At 30.1% G+C, this 19,187-nt stretch overlaps 6 protein-coding genes and 1 long non-coding RNA gene across 9 annotated transcripts; 4 read left to right on the top strand and 3 right to left on the bottom strand.

The window, feature by feature from the left end:
• Positions 1 to 281: 281 nt before the first annotated feature.
• On the bottom strand, positions 282 to 2,794 carry LOC134833867 (methenyltetrahydrofolate synthase domain-containing protein). The gene is made up of 7 exons (XM_063848350.1): positions 2,592 to 2,794; positions 2,306 to 2,431; positions 2,196 to 2,240; positions 1,558 to 2,131; positions 1,346 to 1,496; positions 1,010 to 1,280; positions 282 to 933 (listed from the first exon to the last, which is right to left on the bottom strand). Exons 1-7 carry the CDS (start codon positions 2,629 to 2,631, stop codon positions 731 to 733), a joined length of 1,410 nt encoding a protein of 469 aa, XP_063704420.1. The 5' UTR covers positions 2,632 to 2,794; the 3' UTR covers positions 282 to 730.
• Positions 2,795 to 3,123: 329 nt separating this feature from the next.
• LOC134833868 (uncharacterized) lies at positions 3,124 to 3,859 on the top strand. The gene is made up of 3 exons (XR_010162137.1): positions 3,124 to 3,180; positions 3,299 to 3,404; positions 3,723 to 3,859. It is a non-coding gene; the product is annotated as an uncharacterized LOC134833868 (long non-coding RNA).
• Positions 3,860 to 4,074: 215 nt separating this feature from the next.
• On the bottom strand, positions 4,075 to 9,582 carry LOC134833864 (mitogen-activated protein kinase kinase kinase 15). Of its 3 annotated transcripts, none has more exons than XM_063848342.1 (9): positions 7,754 to 9,582; positions 6,801 to 7,689; positions 6,481 to 6,739; positions 6,272 to 6,415; positions 5,874 to 6,180; positions 5,655 to 5,807; positions 4,915 to 5,327; positions 4,555 to 4,854; positions 4,075 to 4,284 (listed from the first exon to the last, which is right to left on the bottom strand). In XM_063848342.1, exons 1-9 carry the CDS (start codon positions 9,239 to 9,241, stop codon positions 4,146 to 4,148), a joined length of 4,092 nt encoding a protein of 1,363 aa, XP_063704412.1. In that variant the 5' UTR covers positions 9,242 to 9,582; the 3' UTR covers positions 4,075 to 4,145. The 3 variants fall into 3 exon arrangements, with proteins under 3 accessions (XP_063704412.1, XP_063704413.1, XP_063704414.1); XM_063848343.1 differs by having other exon boundaries at positions 4,555 to 4,848; XM_063848344.1 differs by having other exon boundaries at positions 4,555 to 4,836.
• A 293-nt stretch (positions 9,583 to 9,875) lies between these two features.
• LOC134834414 (dnaJ homolog subfamily C member 8-like) lies at positions 9,876 to 10,973 on the top strand. The gene is given in 5 exon segments (XM_063849062.1): positions 9,876 to 10,032; positions 10,092 to 10,256; positions 10,323 to 10,489; positions 10,491 to 10,656; positions 10,726 to 10,973. Coding segments are annotated over 5 exon segments (747 nt in total). The 5' UTR covers positions 9,876 to 9,969; the 3' UTR covers positions 10,912 to 10,973.
• A 331-nt stretch (positions 10,974 to 11,304) lies between these two features.
• Positions 11,305 to 15,430, top strand: LOC134835057 (RRP12-like protein). The gene is made up of 3 exons (XM_063849908.1): positions 11,305 to 11,438; positions 11,506 to 12,947; positions 13,021 to 15,430. Exons 2-3 carry the CDS (start codon positions 11,516 to 11,518, stop codon positions 15,249 to 15,251), a joined length of 3,663 nt encoding a protein of 1,220 aa, XP_063705978.1. The 5' UTR covers positions 11,305 to 11,438; positions 11,506 to 11,515; the 3' UTR covers positions 15,252 to 15,430.
• A 50-nt stretch (positions 15,431 to 15,480) lies between these two features.
• On the bottom strand, positions 15,481 to 16,870 carry LOC134835058 (ATPase H(+)-transporting accessory protein 2). Its single transcript, XM_063849909.1, has 4 exons — positions 16,714 to 16,870; positions 16,394 to 16,617; positions 16,096 to 16,338; positions 15,481 to 16,033 (listed from the first exon to the last, which is right to left on the bottom strand). Exons 1-4 carry the CDS (start codon positions 16,763 to 16,765, stop codon positions 15,608 to 15,610), a joined length of 945 nt encoding a protein of 314 aa, XP_063705979.1. The 5' UTR covers positions 16,766 to 16,870; the 3' UTR covers positions 15,481 to 15,607.
• A 544-nt stretch (positions 16,871 to 17,414) lies between these two features.
• On the top strand, positions 17,415 to 17,879 carry LOC134835308 (mitochondrial intermembrane space import and assembly protein 40). Its single transcript, XM_063850180.1, has one exon. The coding sequence runs from the start codon at positions 17,415 to 17,417 to the stop codon at positions 17,877 to 17,879; it is 465 nt and encodes a 154-aa protein (XP_063706250.1).
• The last annotated feature ends 1,308 nt before the right edge of the window (positions 17,880 to 19,187 follow it).

Below are 19,187 nucleotides of genomic sequence, written 5' to 3'. Positions count from 1 at the left end.
ATTGACAAATACTTGTTACACCAAATCAATGGCCAAATCAATGGATTCTGATTGTCTAGGAGCTGTGCGTACTTTAGAAAACTCTTATTTTCATTAAAATGTGAACTTATTGTTTGTTAAGGGATCACAAAGCCAAAAGCCTCAGCCAAAAGAAAAAATACGTGTCGTATACTTTCTAGTCCTCTATCATTTTTGATGGTTTTCAGAATTGTTGGGCAAATCGGGAATTCTGGAATTCAACTTATGCTCTAAGCATCAAAATTAAATTGATATAACGAATATACATTGTTATAATAATGCAAACTTTATTTGTATCAAAAAAAAATCTTTATCTGACAAAAATTATTTTTTGTTTTGATTAATATTAAAACTGGTATTTAGTGATTATAAATGTTTTTGACCAAAATTTAGAAATGTAAACATGACCAATGAATTAATTTTTTGCATTATGTCACATTATGATTTCTTACATTTATTGTTTCATGTTTTAGATTTTGAGAAAGCAATCAACATTGTATTTTTCGTATAAAAGATAATTATGTACTTATTATTGACAATGTTATTACATATTTAGTAGGTCTTCAAATTCATGTTCAAATAAAACATGATTAACTTAGCATTAGTGTTTCCTGTATGTAATAGACGTTGCGTTACTTAAACGTTGTTAGTATAACTTACACAGAATTCGTGGCTAAAAATCTTTTGAAAATTTGAAATGCTATAAAATCTTTTAAACTGTTGAAACATCTGTTGTCTCAATACGATTTTCTGGCAAAGAATCAGCTCCATTTTCACCTTTTGAATCCCGCTTTACAACTTCACATTTTACGTTTAGTGAAAGTGACGAAAGTGCTGTAAGAATATCAGATGTTGCTTTTTCTTCATCTTGGTCCTTTTTTTTTGCGAAATGAAGATAACATTTACCAAAGCTTCCTACAAAATAAAAAAATATACATATTTATATTTTAAAAAAATAGATTAAGGAGTTGAATAATAAATTAAAACATACCTTTCCATGAAATAAATGTGGGATTAAAACCCTTTTCACGTAGTTCAGTTTTCAATTCTTTTATTCTTACATTTTTTGCGATATTAGATACCTTAATACACAAATCTCTATTTGTTTTTCGTTGACGCTGGCGAATGCGAGAATCTTTCTTTTCTTCGTGCTCACCTTCTTTATTACCAATAGCATCTGAATCTGCTCCATTTTGCTCACTTTTATTACGATTATTTCTTCGTTGACGTCGTTTTTTATTTCCTTGTTCATTTTCATTTTCCTTAAAGTGCAATGTAGTTAGTACCTCAACTTTATATATTTATGTAGGCAAATAAGAAAACTTACTGCATTTGAGTCAGCATTTTCATTGTCAGTCGTACTTTGGCGAACCTTTCTTCGTCTATTGTTTCTACGATCTCGACGACGATCATTTCGGGGCTTGCGGTTTGATTCTATATCTGTATCTTCCGATTTTAGTACAATTACCTTTCCAGATCTACAAATAAATTTCAAAAATTGATACAGCATTATGTTATAGATATAATGTTATGTATTACTTTTCTTCCTTTTCTTTTATGGCAGTTAAAGCTGGGATCAAATTTACTCTTCGTTGGGATAATAAAGACCAATCAATGCCAGTTGGCCGTGGTAAACGTTTTTCTACGTGAATTACTTCTTCAGGGGTAACGATTATATCTACTGGTAAATCGTACTTTTGAAACAATTCCTCTGGAAGATTATCGTATACTTGTACGTCATGAACGGTGGTGACCACAATTGTATCTTTTGTAATGACACCCAATTTCGATAAAATACCAAAGTCCAAATCTACATATCCATGTCCTTTACCGATTCGGTGTCCTTTTCTAGACACTGCTACTGAGCCAACTACATACATGTCCAATTTGATTGTAGTGTCTATTCCAACTTCATTTTTGCTTTCAGGACTTCCTTGCAAACGAACATACTTTTTTTGATCAACTAGATCTAAACCTGCAGGACAAACTACTTTGGTAAATAAAGATGGGATCGAAGCTTCCTTTGATGGAGGGACAAATAAATTTTTATCTGCTTTAATAACTTCTATTTTTACTGGTTCCTGTCCACGATCTATGTTCACTTTGATATTTTCTGAAATAATTCATAATTAATTACCGTACTTTTTAGTTTTAAAACAGATCAAAAAAGATATTACTAGCATTTTTAAAAACATCAAGCTCAGCTAGAAGAGAAGCAGCTTCTGTAAAAGTGATCAAAAACATTTAAAAAATAATATTTATATAAACTTTTGTACAATTAAATTACTTTCGGCGCCTTTAAAATTAGGTATTTTATTGAAAACATCAAGTGGAGGAGCAGCACATCGATGTTCCTGAAATTTCTTCCAAGTTTGAACTCTAATTGATCTCTTAGTTATTTCTGGAACTAATGCTGTAAAAAAAATATATGTTATATTAATATCAAATAATAGTATTTATTAGTAATAAAGAAATTTTTTAAAATTTATGCTTTTGTCCATCTAACTTAACATTTGTACATATCTATTTATTGAAAGACTTGTAAATATGTACATAACTTATCACTTACTCACCGCCATTTTCCGATAGCTTTTTGCTTGCTTCTTCTGCCATATTTTAGTAGTGTTAAAGTGTTCTTTTATTTCTTGTATTTTCTAAAGTTAGTTTTCGAGAAAATTATTCAAAGTAAGCACTTGATTAAAAAAAAAACTTTTGTTTTATATTCGGTTTTCAATGATGTGACGCGGGATGCATAAAATTAGGTTTACTTCCTCATTCATACATCAACGAAAAACGTGGTTGTTTGTTATTTACTATTTTATTAAATTTCAAACCATTGTTTTTTGTAAAATATGTATTTATTTAAATATGTATTTTTATGTTAGAGAAAATGTGCAATCAACATTTTTCTACCAGTAAATTCCAAATACCGATTTGAAAACATGACTATTAAAATTTTCAGTAATTTAAAATAAGTAAGTCGAGTTTCAAAACTATCGGCTCCATTTCTTATTTTTTTAAATAAATATTTACATAAATAAATAAGTATTTATTTATTTATATAAATATTAGTAAATCGATTTACTTAAATACTTGCTGCTTTCAGGCTTCAAACGTTCTCCTTTAAGACATATGACCTCTATTTTCTTCTGCACTTAAATGGTAATCCTTTTTCAAAATTTGTAGTTAAAACATCGCATAAATTGTCAAAACTACATCAAAACAAACGAAAATATTTTATATATCTTAAAATGGAATAAACTTTTATTTACAATTTCAGTTTTCCCATTATTTACTAACTATCTATATAAGCTGAATTTGAGGCCATTTAGAAGACGTTTAATTACACTGTGAAACAAAAAAAAAGTACATTGACTTTCTCCAAGGTAACTTTCATAAATTACACTACAACTTCAAAAATTCTGCTATAATAAAATAATAAATTCTGCTACGCACATTTAAATAAAAATTGAATTTGTTCAATTTTTAAGGAATTTTGAATTTTTTCCAAAAAATTGAGATATTTTTGACTTTTGAGGCCTGTTTCGCCAGTTAAATTTAAAACCAAGACTTTCAGACCAAATTCAAAATTGTTTATTAAATGTACGTAAATTTTTCCGTTGAATATTTTCGTAGCAGAAATTTTGAAGTTGTAGTGCAACTTATGGAAGTTACCTTGAAAATGTCCCTAAAAATTTTAAAAGGTCATCATTTTTTGAACTTCTGCCTTTTTGGATATGGTCGATATAAATTTGTTAATAGCTCTTGACCTACTTTAAGACTGCCTCAATCCGGACCTTCCGGAGGGCACTTATTTTTGTTCCACAGATTTATAGTTCATAATTATTTTTAGTAAATAATTATGAGATTTTGAATAAACAAAATTCAAAAAGACATTTTTTTTTGTTGATTTTTGTAGGTATGATTAACCAATTTAACTTCTTTGTTATATTTAACGAAATGTTCTCAATCTTGTTATCATTTTTGAAATATCTGTTGAATTGGTTTACAATACATACTTCTTAGAGGCTGATAAAAAAGGAAATGAACAAAATATGTAAACATGTTTTTATTATATTGATTTGAGTAAATAAATAGTTGGATTGTTTTTGATTTGTGTCTCACTGTCATGTATTTTCAAAATCATTACAAGAAGAATATTCCAAAGAACTAGGAGTACTCTCAGGCGATGGTCCACTTGTTTCATATGTTCTTGCAAGTCTCTTTTGTTTCAAATGGCGCCAAATTTTAAGTTCAGTACCAACTCTGTGAATTTTTTTTTAAATTTTAAAGATACTTTTGTTTAATCCATTAAATTTAATTATTTCACTTTATGTCTCATCGAACAGTCACGTAAATAATTTTTTTTCTAAATCTAAATTTTGAAGCAAGTTAAATTGATTTACGATATTTTGTTTAAATTGGCTTAAAAGTTCCAATTTTACATTTGACATTCTCGTGAATGTTTTTGACAATATTGAAGGTGTTTACAAAGTGAAATAATGAAATTCAATGGCTTTATCATTTTCTACTTACTTTAATCCAAGTCTTCTTAGATCTTCTTTTTCCATTTCATACACAAAGTCTTCATATGTGAAATCTGAATGTAAGATAATGCTTCGTACATTAGAATTTATGTCGATTTGATTTAAAAAATCTTGTAATTTTTGGTCAACTGTTCGAATATTTTCCATATCATCGTAAAATGTAATTCGACGATTACTTCCCGACTTTTTGGTCTGTGTTTCTTGTGTGATAGATTCAACATTATTATTAATCGGATCGACTTGTTCTTCAGCATCATTACTATTTCGCCAGCTACAATTACAGCTGAAACTATATTTATGTATAAAACCTGGGTAAATTTAAATTTTTTCATTCTAAAAAAAAACCTACCGTGGACAATGGCTTGCATTAAGAAATTGCGCTAATTGACGATTATTGTTTTTGAGCATAATAAAATTTAAATTTTGCTCTTCAATAATTACTCTCATCTGGTTTTGATAAGTTTTTCTGAAGTTCATTAAATCTTCGAGTAGTTTTGCATTAATTGTGGTTAGACCACACATTTTATCATCAAAATCGGATACTTTTTTAGTTTTCGTGGAATTCACTGTACTTGATCCACCTGATAAAACATCCGCATCTACAAATTCTTCTTCTATGCGCTCTTGTCCACCTAAATCAGCTCCTAGTTCTGGTGACAAAATTAAAATGGCTGTATGAACACTTTTTTTTACTATATTGTCTAACGCGAACATCCAATGTGGCTTTATACTATGTGATCGTAAAACTGTCAAAACCGCTTCCTTAATATGGTGAACATAAAGGGGAATGTACAAAATAAAAAAAAGGTGTTAATAACGGTCCTTGAAAAAGTGCGGGAACCTGGGAACCTCGTTCCCGGGAAATTTACAAAAATCTTAAAGAAATAATGATTTTTTAAGAGTAAAATGGGAAAATTTTATAATTTAAAAATTAAAATTTGTGGAATTACTTAAAAAATGTATAAAATTGACTAAATTTATGATTTTTTTCAATATCTTGGGGTAAATATAATTTTGGGAAATGAATTTGGTTCCAGGGAAAAATAAACTTTTTCCATGTCTGGTTAATAATAGCATCTAAGCACTCACTTGAAAAGAATAAAGTGCCAAATGTAAGTAATCTATGGCCGTTGAATCAGCACCAAAACTTTTTTTCAAGTCAGACATTGCATTCTCAAGAATGTCTTTTGTTTGTTCTTTGATGAATTTTCTAAATGAGACTATCAATTCTTTTAAATGTGCCTATTGATGAAAAAAAAAAGTTAAACGCTGTTTAAAAAAAATATTTTTAACTTTTCATTTGCTTACAAAATTAATTACTTCACTTTGTTTTCGATCTTTTGTAATAAGTTCCATCCAAACCTGACAAATTTTGGATTCATCCTGAGTAAGAACCTTGTATAAAGTTTCGCGACGTTGTGAATCTTTTTTAAGCAAGTAAAATCCCTCAAGCTCTGATGCATCCGTATTTTCCGATTTAGATTTTTGTGTGCCTCCGACTACATCTAATTCGGGCAACATTAAAGTTCCACTAAATGTATGTCGATGATGTTGCTCAAAACTATTTTGATCTTTATTCATATCTAACTCAGATATGGATGGAGTTGTTGCTAAGCTTTTATTATTAATCATGAAAAGGTTAAGCGAATAAGTACTAATTAGGATAGAGTAATTCAGATAAATTAATAGATTTAAAAAATACATACTCGATTTCTGGTGTAGTAGGAGTGTTGCAAGTCGTTGAACACGTATGATTTAATGTCATATTTTTTGTAATTATTTTATCAGCAGGGACAGAAATGCTCCTTGATAACTCTGTATTTTGAACAAATCTTGATTTTCGATGTTTTCTATAATACAATTTGGCCTTATTTTTCTTTAAATTTCACTTTTAAAAAGTAAAAGAATTTCATACTCATTCAAAAATGGATCATCTAATAATTCATGAGCAGTTGCTCTTTTATCTACATCGATTTCAAAACATCTTAAAATAAAATTTTTGGCCATACTCGACAGTTCATCAGGTATCTCAGGATGCTTCTTGTGGTATCCAACTTTAAACATAGCAGCTTGTGGACTACCCAATTCAATAAATGGGGGTTGACCAGTCGCCATCTCAACGACAGTGCACCCAAATGACCAAATATCGGCTGCTGGTCCGTATCCCCGCACACCTAACATATAATTTTATAAATTAGCCTAAATTTTAACTTTTTGTTGATACCATTAACATACCTTGATCAATCACTTCAGGAGCCATGTATTGAATAGTACCGGCGAATGTGTCAACAGCAGGATTAATGCCAGCTAGTCGCTTTGAAGTCCCGAAATCTGATATTTTCACCACTCCACTGTAGGTATTTACCAACACATTATCACCTTTAATATCACGATGTACTATTTTTTGATCGTGTAAGTATTTTAAACCTTCTAAAATCTGCTTCGAATAAAATACAATTGTTGCTTCGTTATCTTTTAAGGGTCCCCATTTAAGAAGCATTTTAGATAAAGAGCCTCCGGGAACTTGTTCCATGAAAATCTTAAACATGTTATCCTCTGATTTCGATCCTAAATATTGCACAATATTCCTATGCCGTAATTGAGAGTGCAGTTTAATTTCCTCATGCAAGGGCTGCACTTCATGAGAAAATTTTTCTGGTACTTCTTTAACTGCTATTCTAATTTGAGTATTCAAATCTCGAGCAGCATAAACTGTTCCATATGTTCCTTTACCCAGCACAATGACTTTATTATTCTCATCGTAATCATACTCATATTTTATTTCACTTTGTTCTGACTCCGCAGACAAATCAATGAATCCGGCGCCTTGTCCTGCAGTCATTAACAAAATCAAGTCATAAAATCGCTGTCTACATTGTACTGATGGAAAATATATTTGAAAATCATCTGAATTTTGTTGTACATATAGATAAGCACAACGTTCATCGCGTTTATAAAGTGACACCGATTTTATTTGGTTTGCAATGAATAAAAAATCATGGACTTTTTTACATTCATTTTTGGCATGTGACAAGCACAAATTAAAAATCTGTATAGATTTTTCATCCACATCGATATTTACATTAATATAACTGGGTAAATATATTTTTGTAGGCTCTAATATCTAGGAATAATTCAGAATTTATTTATTAGGCATTTTTTTTTATATCAGTTCAAAATGTACTTACTAATATTGGAAATCGGATATTATTATGTGGTTCTGGTTTCGTTGCTTCGAGAAAAAATTCCATCCAAAAATGAAAAATTTCGAATTCAATGTTGTTTTCTTGCTCTTCTGTGCGTTTTCTAAAGCGATCTATGAGCGATATATTTCCTATAGTAGATTTAACATACCAGTTGGGGGGCTTGAGTTTAAACATACATTCTGCAGCTTGAATAGCCTTTGAATAATCTTCAGCCAACACAGATATCTCAAAAAATGTCGCGACATCCCAATAGTCTTGCAAAATTTGCAAACTCCCTTTCTTTCCAATCAAATTATTTAATACCATTCCGATGTGTTGTAGTTCTTCGGTATTCGAAAAGTCCTTACCATCAATTACTAATAACGTAGCCAAGTTTATGCCAGCATATTCATTTGGTTGAACTTGAAAACCACGTCGATACCAATGAATCGCATTTTTAAGACTATTTTGATCAGTATGATCACTTTCCACAAATATATCTTTGTAAATGCGACCGCACAAACAAATCAGATCTGGAAAATGATTTTCTTTTTTTTCTAAAGCTTTTTCACAAGTTTTAAGTGCCTTTTCTCTATCACCAGGCTTGTTGCGCCGATTTAAAGCAAAAGCATACAAATACATCATACTACCAGTGTTAATGTATTTTTGCTTGTTTGGAATCGTTTGTAAGTCGTTGACAAGTTGCACCATTGCGTCGTAGTCTTGGACGTCTCTGAGAGAAAACATATAACTTTGAAAAACTTCTCCAGATAAAACGTTTGGATCATCAAGTCTATTTCGCATTTTATGTAAAATATGTTTCAATTCTTCTGCATTGCCAGCGAACTGGTCTCTAGCGGATCGCAAATCAGAAAGAAATTTTTCCTTAATATGAGCTTTTGCTTGTATTTCCACATCTTGAAATATTTTCTTCAATTTTATAATTAAAAATTGCTTCGTTTCAGCTAAGTCTTCAATTTGAGGGACAAGCTTTGTTGTTGAAGTGACAACACAAGATCCACAATCAAACATTGAGTAAGGCAAAAAAGTATAGTTCTCACACGCTAATTTTACTCGTAAGGTTTGTTCTCTGTTGGTATCGTTGAACAAAACAATATTTTCTTTCATACCAAAACTTTCACGAATCCCTAAATGGTATAAAAGAGCTCTTTGTTGTTCTCGTACACTGAGATCAACAATAGCAACGTCAGCATTGTAAAGTATTTCCAAAGGAGTCGTTTCGCCAAAATCAACCTTTTCGAATTGTAGTAACTGCATATTTGCATTAGCAGCGATGCAAGCTTTGTTGACTTCATCAAGAGCGCATTTACGATGTGTTAAATTTGCATTTTCAATAATATCAATAACGACCGCAACATCCATCGATCGATTTGCTAGTCCAGATGCATCACTTAAATTTGATAAACTGTCCGAAATGAGATTGTCTTGGAAATGAAAGTTACTGGCTTGATCCTCTAATGGTCCTGGCATTTTTAATCTATTATGCGTCCTTAGTTACTCATATAAGTATTTAATACAATATGTATAAATAAACACTTAATTTACTTATTTTGCCAGAATCCTTTCCTTGTTTGTTTACAAAAGAGAAACAAAACGGAGGAGTATTAAAACATTAAGGGTGTTCCAAAAATTTAACTTGTTTCGCGTTTCCTCCCCCATGATTTTTATGAAAAATGACCATGGAGAGTATAGAAATTTTTATAGGCCGGAAAAAGCGGATATTCGATAGCGAAATTCAAAATCGGTTAGAATTATTCATAGGGATACTTATAGGCCATTAAATTTGATTATTTCACTTTATCTGTCACCTTCTGTTTTTGCCGAAAAAAAATCAGGGAAAAAAATATAAATTGGTACTCTTTGATTGAAAAACGATAAAAAAAAAGTCCAGTTTACATTAAAATAAACTTGCTTTAAATTTTGATGAAAAATTAGGTATTGAGTCAAAAACTTCAAAAAAGTAGTTTAAAAAAATTAAATAATTTTAATATCATAAATAATCGTAAATACGTTTTAATGATTCTTTTTTAAATATTTTGCATTTTTTAATTTAAATACACACAAAAATAAATACTTGTATGTAATAAAATCGACAGTAGGGTAGACTAAAAAATTAATGGCAATGAGGGATAGTATTTATGATAACTATAAATAAATATTTGATGATTTGGAGGAGAAAGAGATTCAAATATTAAATAATGTGGCAGCAACCTAGCTCTTCTTCTGAATATTCAAACAATTTTGATTTATTTTATGCAGAGGTTCGTTTATGCTGTTTGCTCTTTTCTGTATAAATTGGAATGATTAATAATTTTCTCAGGTCAAGGATATTGAAAGACGCGATTCGGTTCTTACATCCGAACAACAAATCAATAGATTACTACGGAAAGGAAGTAGTTATTTTAATCTCAACCCATTTGCAGTCTTGCAAATTCCACCAAGTCAAATTAATATGCCATTGGAAAAAATTAAAAAAAAGTACAAGGTATTTATTTATTTATAAAAAAAAATGAATTTCTTCCAACTTACATTCCCTTTTTTGAAATAAAAGACCCTGTCCATATTGGTTCATCCAGACAAAAATACAGATCAAAGAGACCGTGCTAAGGATGCATTTGACATAGTGAACCGTTCATGGAAAATTTTAGAAAATGAAGTGTCTAGAAAAAAGTGCATGGATATATATGAAGAAGCTAAAGATCGTACGGACATGATGATTGCAGCAACGTAAAAAAAACAAAAAAGATGGATATCCAGATGCTCCGATTCCCGAAGATAATCCAGAAAAATACGAGCACACAATTTACGTAACAGTTATGAAACTTTTTGCAGACAGAAAACGACAACAATTAGATGTGCGAGATATGGAGGAAAGAAAACGCAAGGTTAGTTGTGATGTATTGTATTAGTTTATATGGTTATAAATATTAGAACTCATATTTGTTATTAAATAGCGTGAAGCGGAAATTGAACAAGAAGAAGCTCTGAAAGCAGAACGAGAATGGCAAAGGAATTTTGAAGAGTCTCGTCAGTCACGAGTCAACAGTTGGCATGATTTTCAATCTAAGAATAAAAACAAAAAAAAGAAGAAAGATAAAGGTTTGTTTAATCCTCCAAAACTTAAGCCGGAAAGTCGTTAAAATCTTTAACTTTTTCATTTATAATATTTGATAAGAATTATTTATATTTTTTAGAAATAAATAAATAAATTTGTTAAGTAAACAAATAAACATTTTAACGTCATTTAAAAAAAAACAGAAATAAAAAACTTATAAATAAAAAAATAGTCTTGACTATTTTTGACGAGGGTCAATACGATCGGATTTATCTCATTCAAACAATAACCTTCAAAAACAGTGAGCCGACAGTAAAGGTCTCGGCTACTTAAGTGTGTTCCGAAATATTTCACGCGCAAGTCATGCCTAGACAAACAAAAAATGAACCTAAATAAATAAAAATTTCACGAAACACCAAACAAATACAAAAAAAAAACAAATACTTTGCTAATTCAAAAATAAATATTTAAATATGACAATCAAATAAAAATATCCACATGGACTTTCAAAATCAACGTGGTATTTATTTAATAAATAGCATATGAATTAACTAATAAATATTTGATTTGTAAAATTAATATTTTGCATCATTGAAATCAAAATAAAATTATGTAAGTATTTTAGATAAAACTAATTAAAACATTGAATATGTGAAGCACTATTATTGTTTATTTACAGTGAAATAATCATGCGTAAAATTCGCTCTAAACTAAAAAGAAAAACCAATAATCAGAAATGGAAACGTGGTCAATCATCGACTTCGAATCCTACTAAAAAGGTCTATCGTAATCGAGCTCGGTTCAACAATGTAAGTGGCACATGCTTGACCTTAGATGGCGTAGGCAAATTAAATCAAATACCTCGACAATTTAATGATATGGATGATAATGAATCAATGTACTCTAATGCCCCAACAACAACAGTACGTTCTTTTTTGTCAAGCTTCAGCACAAACACAAACGCTTCATTTAGCAAATTGCTTGATTGTGATAGTTTAAATGAACGTCAAAAGGAAATGGTTGCAGTTTTAGCAGCTAGCACTGAAACAATAAAAGAGGAAGAAGGGAACGAAACATCAACTGAATATTTTTTAGCTTTCATAAATAGTTTGGCTATAACGAATGAAGTCAATCGAGCCGACCCAATTATTGGTTTAATGAAGTTGGTCATTAAAGCAGTACCTGCTGCCGTAATGCAAGACAAATTTACACTTTGCAGGACGATATTTTTGAAATTAATGAATTCATTTGAAAAATATGATAGACATTCTGGTCTCATTGATGTTATATATTGCACATCTACTCTATTAAGTACACAAGACTTTGGCAAATGGAATAGCAATGATATGAAACCTCTGCTACATGCTCTTTTGGCATTTACAACACACTCTAAGCCGAAAATTCGAAAATCAGCAGTGAGTTCCGTTTCATATTTCCTAAGCAGATGTAAGATTGGATTCGAGCAAATATCTTACACCACAAAAGTTCCATTTGAAGCGAGCAAACAAGTAACTCTATACTGCATTCAACATTTATCTGCTAACGAGTTGAATGGGAATCCTGTAACAGTTTTACATACTCTTGGCTTAGTTGAAAAATGTTTCCCATTTTTGGATGCAAACGATATTAAATTGATTTGTGAATGTCTTCTTTCTCTATCTTCAACTTCGAATCCTTTGATAAGAATGCATTGTTATCAAGCATTTTATACGCTTTTTGATTCAGAAGAGTGTCAACTTTCGGATGTGATGGCAGCTAGATTAATTACTGCAGTGTTTGGTTTACAACCTGATTCTTCCGACGTCCGTCAAACCGTTGCTTGGATAACGGTGTTAAAAAAAGGCTATATATTTATTGTGAAAAAAAATCCAATATTATGTTCAGATTTGTTGACACAATTTGTTCATTTGTTAGTAATTGAATTATGGTCATCTAATCATCTTGAAATCCGAACAACTATTACAAATGTCCTCAAAGATATTCTTAAGGATGCCATTTTGAAGTTAGTTAACATTGAAGTTGTTGACGAAAAACTGATTGAGGTTCTGAATTACTTGTTAAAGGCACTAAAAAATCCTTTTGCATTATACCAAAAGGATATTATTGTTTTATATTCAACAGGTATGTATTTTTTTTTAAATATATAAATTATAGGTATATATTTTAACATATGTATATACATTTATTGATACAGTTTACGAAGTATATGGCAAAAGATTTTCAAATGAACTGAAGGAAACTTTGAAATTAATTTCAAATAAATACAGCACTGATGGAGATGATCGTCGAGAAATCGAAATTTGTATTTCATCAGCAATCAAAAACCTGAATATTGGAGATATTTTGGAAGCTATTCCATTAGCTAATAAAAATTTAGACATATCAATCGACAATTCGTGGATATTACCTCTTCTTAGAGAAAATTTAAGAAATTCTTCTTTGGAGTATTTTTACACTGATATTGTGCCATTAGCATCTATATGCCTAAAGAAATGGAAACACTTTGAAGCTATTGGAAAGCCAAACGAATCCCATATTTATGAATTACTCTGTTGCCAACTTTGGGGTTTGTTTCCAGGATTTTGTCGCCAACCGAAAGACATTGAAAAATTTAGTATGATTGCTAGGACCGTGGGAACAATTTTAAGTGAAAATTTGTATCTACGAGCACCAATTTTAGATGGTTTCAAAGAATTGATACCAAGCGTTATTTCATTTGAAAACCCTGAATCCGTTGGCAAATATGCAAGAAATTATCTGCCAATTTTGTTCAACTTGTATATCACAAAACCAAAAGGCAGTTATGAAAACGATTTACGAGTAAATGTATTGGGTATAATAAAATTATTTTTATTAATAACGCCCAACGATGCATTGAATGAAATGTTTAATAGTGCATATAATCGTTTGAAAACAACAAATGTAAATGATTTTGCATACAACATGATATTCGACATTATAGAGTGCTTTGCAATACATTTGAGTCCTGATCAGATGATTGCTTTATATGAAGACTACGTTAAACCCATATTCAATACTACTGAAATAACAGAAAGCAAAAATGTTTCACCAAAAATAAAAAAAGGTTACAGAATCATTTGCTGTATTTTGTCAAATGAAAACGAAAATTGCAAAAAGTTTATATCTCAGAAGAAAAATGATTTAGAACATTTGTTGATGAGTACCGGGGAGTTGAACGGAGACAACGTAAAACTTACACGTCTAAAATGTTTAAAATATTTGTTAGACATCACAAAGCCAAGTTGTGACTCAAGCTTCGTTAAGCAGTGCATTAGTGAGGTCATTCTTTGTTTTTCTAATAACCCCGATAAATCAAATCAACTGTGTACTGATATGATAAAAACTATCGGTACAACTTTTAACGATGCAAATAAATTCGATGAATTTGTCCATTTGATGCTTTTTGGATTTGCATCAGAGGATTCTGACCTCGTAATTAAAACAATTTGGAGTATTAACTACATTTTCAAATTTTTTGGAGGTATCATAAATGATGAAACGTTACACCTTGCTCTTGAAAACATATATACATCTGTTCAAAGTAAAAATCGTATAGAAGCTAAATCCGCATTGTGTACTCTTTTTACATGTATAAAATGTATTCCTCGAGAATCCCTTAATAAGTATGTAAATACTTTAGTTGCAACAGTTTCAAAAATGGTACCGGACACCAAACGATTTTGCCGTTTATCATACAGTCATTTGTTGAAAAAACTGTGTCAGTACTACACTGTTCAGCAAATAACCAAAATAGTTCCAGGAGATGATATCATAACACATAAGTTGCTCAAGAAGATAAGAAAAGGCTTGAATAAATCTAAAACTGGCAATAAAAACAATGCATTGGTCGATGATGAAATGAAACTTGAAAGTAAATTAAAATCTATATCGATTAATGATGTTCTAAAGGACTCTGACAACTCAGAAGTCGATACCGACGATGAAGATTCTAATGAAAAAATAGAGAAAAATGATAAAATATATATCAAAGAAAATGCAGAAAAAATTCTCGATTTGACAGATATCAATGCAATTAGTAAAATTTCTTTTAAAAACAAAAAAAGCTATTGCAATAATGAAAATGTGAAAGACAATGTCGCAAAAAACGTCACGTTTCGAACAGCACCTGATGGCCGTCTAATTATTGAAGAACCAAAAACCAAATTAAGAGAAATTGTTAGAAAGTCCAGCTGTTTTACAAAGCGAGCACGAGAGTCCGATGATTCTGAATCGGAAAAAGAAGAACATACTCAGACTCAAAGTAAAGGTATCCATCGAATGGCTAGATCTTACAAAGCTAACAAAACTATAAATAACAATAAAAAAATGAGAAAGGAAACATCTCTCGGTAAGAAACATATACAACCTTATGCATATTTACCATTTGGTTCTTCGAAAAAATAAAAATTGATTAAGTGTTTGAAATAAACTATTCATATTAAGACAAATATAATGAACAATAATGTTTTACTGGCGAGAATCGTTTAACCTACTCTTCAATCAAGGTTTATCTCAACCTCGACCCTTTTTTAATATAGACCTTGGAGATTAAGAAAAACTACAAAGTTGAATAAAATATCACACTAAAAGAGGGGCTTAAGAGAATTCAATCAACTACAGTAAAATACATACATTTCAGAATGATTACATAATAATATTTCTATTTTTTTTTTTTTTTTTCTAACAGTTCCTCTTTTAATTTGCTCGACTAATTTGCAACACATTTAACACGTACATATTTGACAATATAGTCATGTGACTTAATTATCTTTCTTCATTCTAGTACCGGATGTCATACGATAAATAATGGAGTCTCGACCAGGGTCCATGTTTCCAATTGCTAAAGATATAGCAAACAATGAAAAAATCATAACTATTGAAAACCAAAATATTATATTGAAAACCACGGGGTAGTTTTTATCATACGCTGGTGCAATATTAAACTTTTCATCATCGGAAGTTGATGTAGCTCGTCTTACGCGTTTTTGGAATGAATTTGTCGTAGTTATTAGAGTTACAAGAGCATTTTTCTTAAAAGCTTTCTCTGCAGATTTGGTCAAGTCTTCAATAGATGTTTGCAAAAGTTTAATTAAGTCATCCATTTCATTATATTTGACATTTTTTAAATCTCTTAACGAAAGACGAACAACAATCATTGTTGGCAGATGATTGTAATTTTCCTCCAACTGTAAATAAAAAAAATATGTATATGATATTTTATAACATAACATTTTAAGAATATGCTAACCATTTCAGATAGACCATTTATCAATGCAATTTGATTAATTAAAAACTGAGATTGCTTTGATTTTGTCTTGATGTTCTTGTTGAACTTTTGTTTCGATTCAATTACACCAAAAACAGTCTCCAAAGTTTGATTGACATTAGTTCTCAAATCCAAGTCAACCACATATCCATCGTGTTTTTTGATTGTTTCTGCAGCAGCACTGATTGGATTTTCATTTCCGTATATCTCGAACGATTTTGACTCCTAAAAATAACAATTAATTTTATTTTTGTAATGTTATTGCAATGAACTTCCATACTTTAAATTCTAACTCATTCAATCCGTCAATAACGATAGCGATCACTCCTTTTGCCGTGTTAAAGGGATCGTTGATTAAAAGACCTTCCCAACTATTTGTGGATGGTATAGATAATCCCAATGCTGAACAATATATCGAATTCACCGTTTGAGTTGCCATTGCCATAGTTCCTTTAAACTCCACAGACTTTGGAGTTTTAAGCACAACAAACTGATCTCCATTTGCTGTGAAAAAATAAAGTCACGAGAAGAAAAATCAATATTTTTTCAGATGATTTTTTTGTCTTTTAGATGAACTTTATATTTAAACTACATATTTACCTGTGTAAATCGACAGTGAACAAAAAATAGAAATTACACAAAATATTTTCATTTTGAGTGTAAAATTATTTTAATTTTGTAACGCGTATCATATGACTTCTGATAAAATTTACCTTTCGATCGGGTCGGCTGGAATTGATATTTCAAGATTCGGTATTTGTAAGATTATCAATGTCAGCCAACTCAATTAGTAGTACGGTATTTATTCGTGCCGCACCAAATACTTTTGAAGGCAGAGCATTACATAAAGTGAACTTTTTGCTTTTCAGTTTTTAGCAATATAGAAGCTAATGGTGTCATAATTAAGAAGGAATGTCCTGCTATGTTGAAGTCGCATTGTATGTATTGACCTTCATATATAAGTAACAGCAGACCATAACCTAAATTTTTATTGATTTTCTTTAAATACTTTTTAGTAAAATTAAATTAAAATCAGAAAAACTAAGTTCTTCGAATTTGTTAGGAGTCATTCAAAATAATATTACAAATTTATTTGGAGAAGTTGGTGGAGCATCATATATAGAAATAAAAGAGTATAAACAGGGACAGGGATTAATTGTATTAAAAGCAACAGAGAAATATATTCGAATACTTAGAACAAGTTTAATTTTGTTCCACAATTATCTAGATACACCTTGTAAATTTATCATACTGAGAATAATTAACGAGGTACATCATTCATTTGCATTGTCGTAAGCTTAATGTCATCGTGCAAGTCATTTGGTAAAGATAAGGTAGTTTTTGCTACAAAAGAAGACCATGCTCAGCATAGCACAGTTGAACTACCGCAATCTGAACCCAGTCCTGGTTTATTATTGCCCAATGGAGACATTAACTGGAACTGCCCTTGTTTGGGTGGAATGGCAACAGGACCTTGTGGAGTAGAGTTTCGTGATGCATTTAGTTGCTTTCATTACAGTGAAGCTGAGCCCAAGGGTTCGGAATGTTTCGATCATTTTCAAACTATGCAAGACTGCTTTGCTAAATATCCGACGGTTTATAATCAAAATCTAGATGATAATGACGAAAAAGAGACAATACCAACGTCCGACACTAAAGTAGCAAACGAGTATGTGGATCCAATGCATCAAGAAGATGAAAAACTTCCAGTTATTTCAAAAGATGGAGCTCATAATTCAAGAGATATAGAAACAAAAAAAAATTAGAAAAACATTTAAAAGAAAGAATAAAACACCCTTTAAATTCCCACTGTAACTTTATTATTTTAAAACATTATTTTGTTTCATATGTATGAATATTGTGTTTATTACATATACTTTGTAAGGAAAAGGTTATTTGTATACATCTATTTATTAAATTTTATTCTAGAGAATTCAATGTCAGTAGTTGTTTTAAAACTTTAGTTTGAGAGGTTTCTCGGATTTCTCCTGCTAGAAACATTTCATCCACTACTGTATAAACTTTGTAAAAGTTAAATACGAGATCCAGTTCACATACATTATGAAAATACTCGTTTAACACTTCTACAAAATTATGAATTGCTTCCAAATAACATAAGTTATTGTCATTTACATCAACGCAAATGCAAAAATATAGACCAGCATATCGACGGTATACGATTTTAAAATTTCGAAATTCAACAAAGTTAGTGTGTTTTGCGTCTCTAACAGTAACGACTGCGTGTACTTCCTCTATCAATTTTTGTTTTTCGTCATCGTCAAAATTCATATACCATTTAGCTAAACGCGTTTTTCCTGCTCTGTTTTGTATTAAAATGAATCGAATCATTTTGCAAATCTGAAAAATAATTTAGAATAAATAAATAATATAAAGTAAAAACATATTTATGTCTTTCATACCTTCAGTTTCCTCCTTAAATTAAACAATTGGGTGTATTTGTATTTTTAGTAAATTAAAATTACTCTTTTTAACGTTTAAGTGTCTATTTACTTTTTTTTTTCTTTACACAAATAAAATATTTAATAGATACTTCAATAATATTTCATTTATTTTTTAATTTTTTTAATCAATTAAATACCTAAAAGTTATGAATATAAATAAAAAGAGGATGTGTTAATGTCTTTCACGATAACATTGAATAATTTTTTTTGGGCTACAAGCGTTGCGTTTAAAGGAATTTAAAAAAATATATTTTAAATGTGTTTATTTATGTGAATAAATATGTAAATACTTATTTGTGGATAGATATTTTGTGATTTTTTTTTTGTTTGTTTACATAAAATGTCATCGACGATTTGTTTTGATTTGGTTTGAATTTCAAAATGCGACATTTTTCTTTAGATTCACAATACTTATTTACATGAAAGCATTTTATTTATTTATTTAAATAAATAAAACTTATTAGCAAGTTGCGTTAGTTGTTTTTTTTTTTTTTTTTTGAATAAACTACACATACATATTTTAATTTGAAACGAAAACGTAATCAACCTGAGCGACAGGAAGAATGCAATTAAAAATAGGTTGAGTATTTAAATAAATACAGTTTTAATTGT

Source organism: Culicoides brevitarsis, chromosome 3, assembly GCF_036172545.1.
Source record: "Culicoides brevitarsis isolate CSIRO-B50_1 chromosome 3, AGI_CSIRO_Cbre_v1, whole genome shotgun sequence".
Classification (NCBI taxonomy): Eukaryota; Metazoa; Arthropoda; class Insecta; order Diptera; family Ceratopogonidae; genus Culicoides; species Culicoides brevitarsis.
The sequence above is the reverse complement of the archived record's forward strand: the minus strand, read 5'-3'. Positions and strand labels throughout refer to the sequence as shown.

Coding starts and splice junctions, on each gene's coding strand:
- LOC134833867 (XM_063848350.1), bottom strand. CDS start 2,631: ATGGCAGAAGAAGCAAGCAAAAAGCTATCGGAAAATGGCG. Junction 2,132..2,195: donor TGATGTTTTTAAAAATGCTA/GTAATATCTTTT, acceptor GAATTATTTCAG/AAAATATCAAAGTGAACATA. Junction 1,281..1,345: donor AAAATGCTGACTCAAATGCA/GTAAGTTTTCTT, acceptor TTGCACTTTAAG/GAAAATGAAAATGAACAAGG.
- LOC134833864 (XM_063848342.1), bottom strand. CDS start 9,241: ATGCCAGGACCATTAGAGGATCAAGCCAGTAACTTTCATTTCCAAGAC. Junction 6,181..6,271: donor CCTACTACACCAGAAATCGA/GTATGTATTTTT, acceptor TAATAATAAAAG/CTTAGCAACAACTCCATCCA. Junction 4,855..4,914: donor AATGCAAGCCATTGTCCACG/GTAGGTTTTTTT, acceptor ACATAAATATAG/TTTCAGCTGTAATTGTAGCT.
- LOC134835057 (XM_063849908.1), top strand. CDS start 11,516: ATGCGTAAAATTCGCTCTAAACTAAAAAGAAAAACCAATAATCAGAAA. Junction 12,948..13,020: donor TATTGTTTTATATTCAACAG/GTATGTATTTTT, acceptor TTATTGATACAG/TTTACGAAGTATATGGCAAA.
- LOC134835058 (XM_063849909.1), bottom strand. CDS start 16,765: ATGAAAATATTTTGTGTAATTTCTATTTTTTGTTCACTGTCGATTTAC. Junction 16,618..16,713: donor TTCACTGTCGATTTACACAG/GTAAATATGTAG, acceptor ATTTTTTCACAG/CAAATGGAGATCAGTTTGTT. Junction 16,339..16,393: donor TGAATGAGTTAGAATTTAAA/GTATGGAAGTTC, acceptor TGTTATTTTTAG/GAGTCAAAATCGTTCGAGAT.
- LOC134835308 (XM_063850180.1), top strand. CDS start 17,415: ATGTCATCGTGCAAGTCATTTGGTAAAGATAAGGTAGTTTTTGCTACA.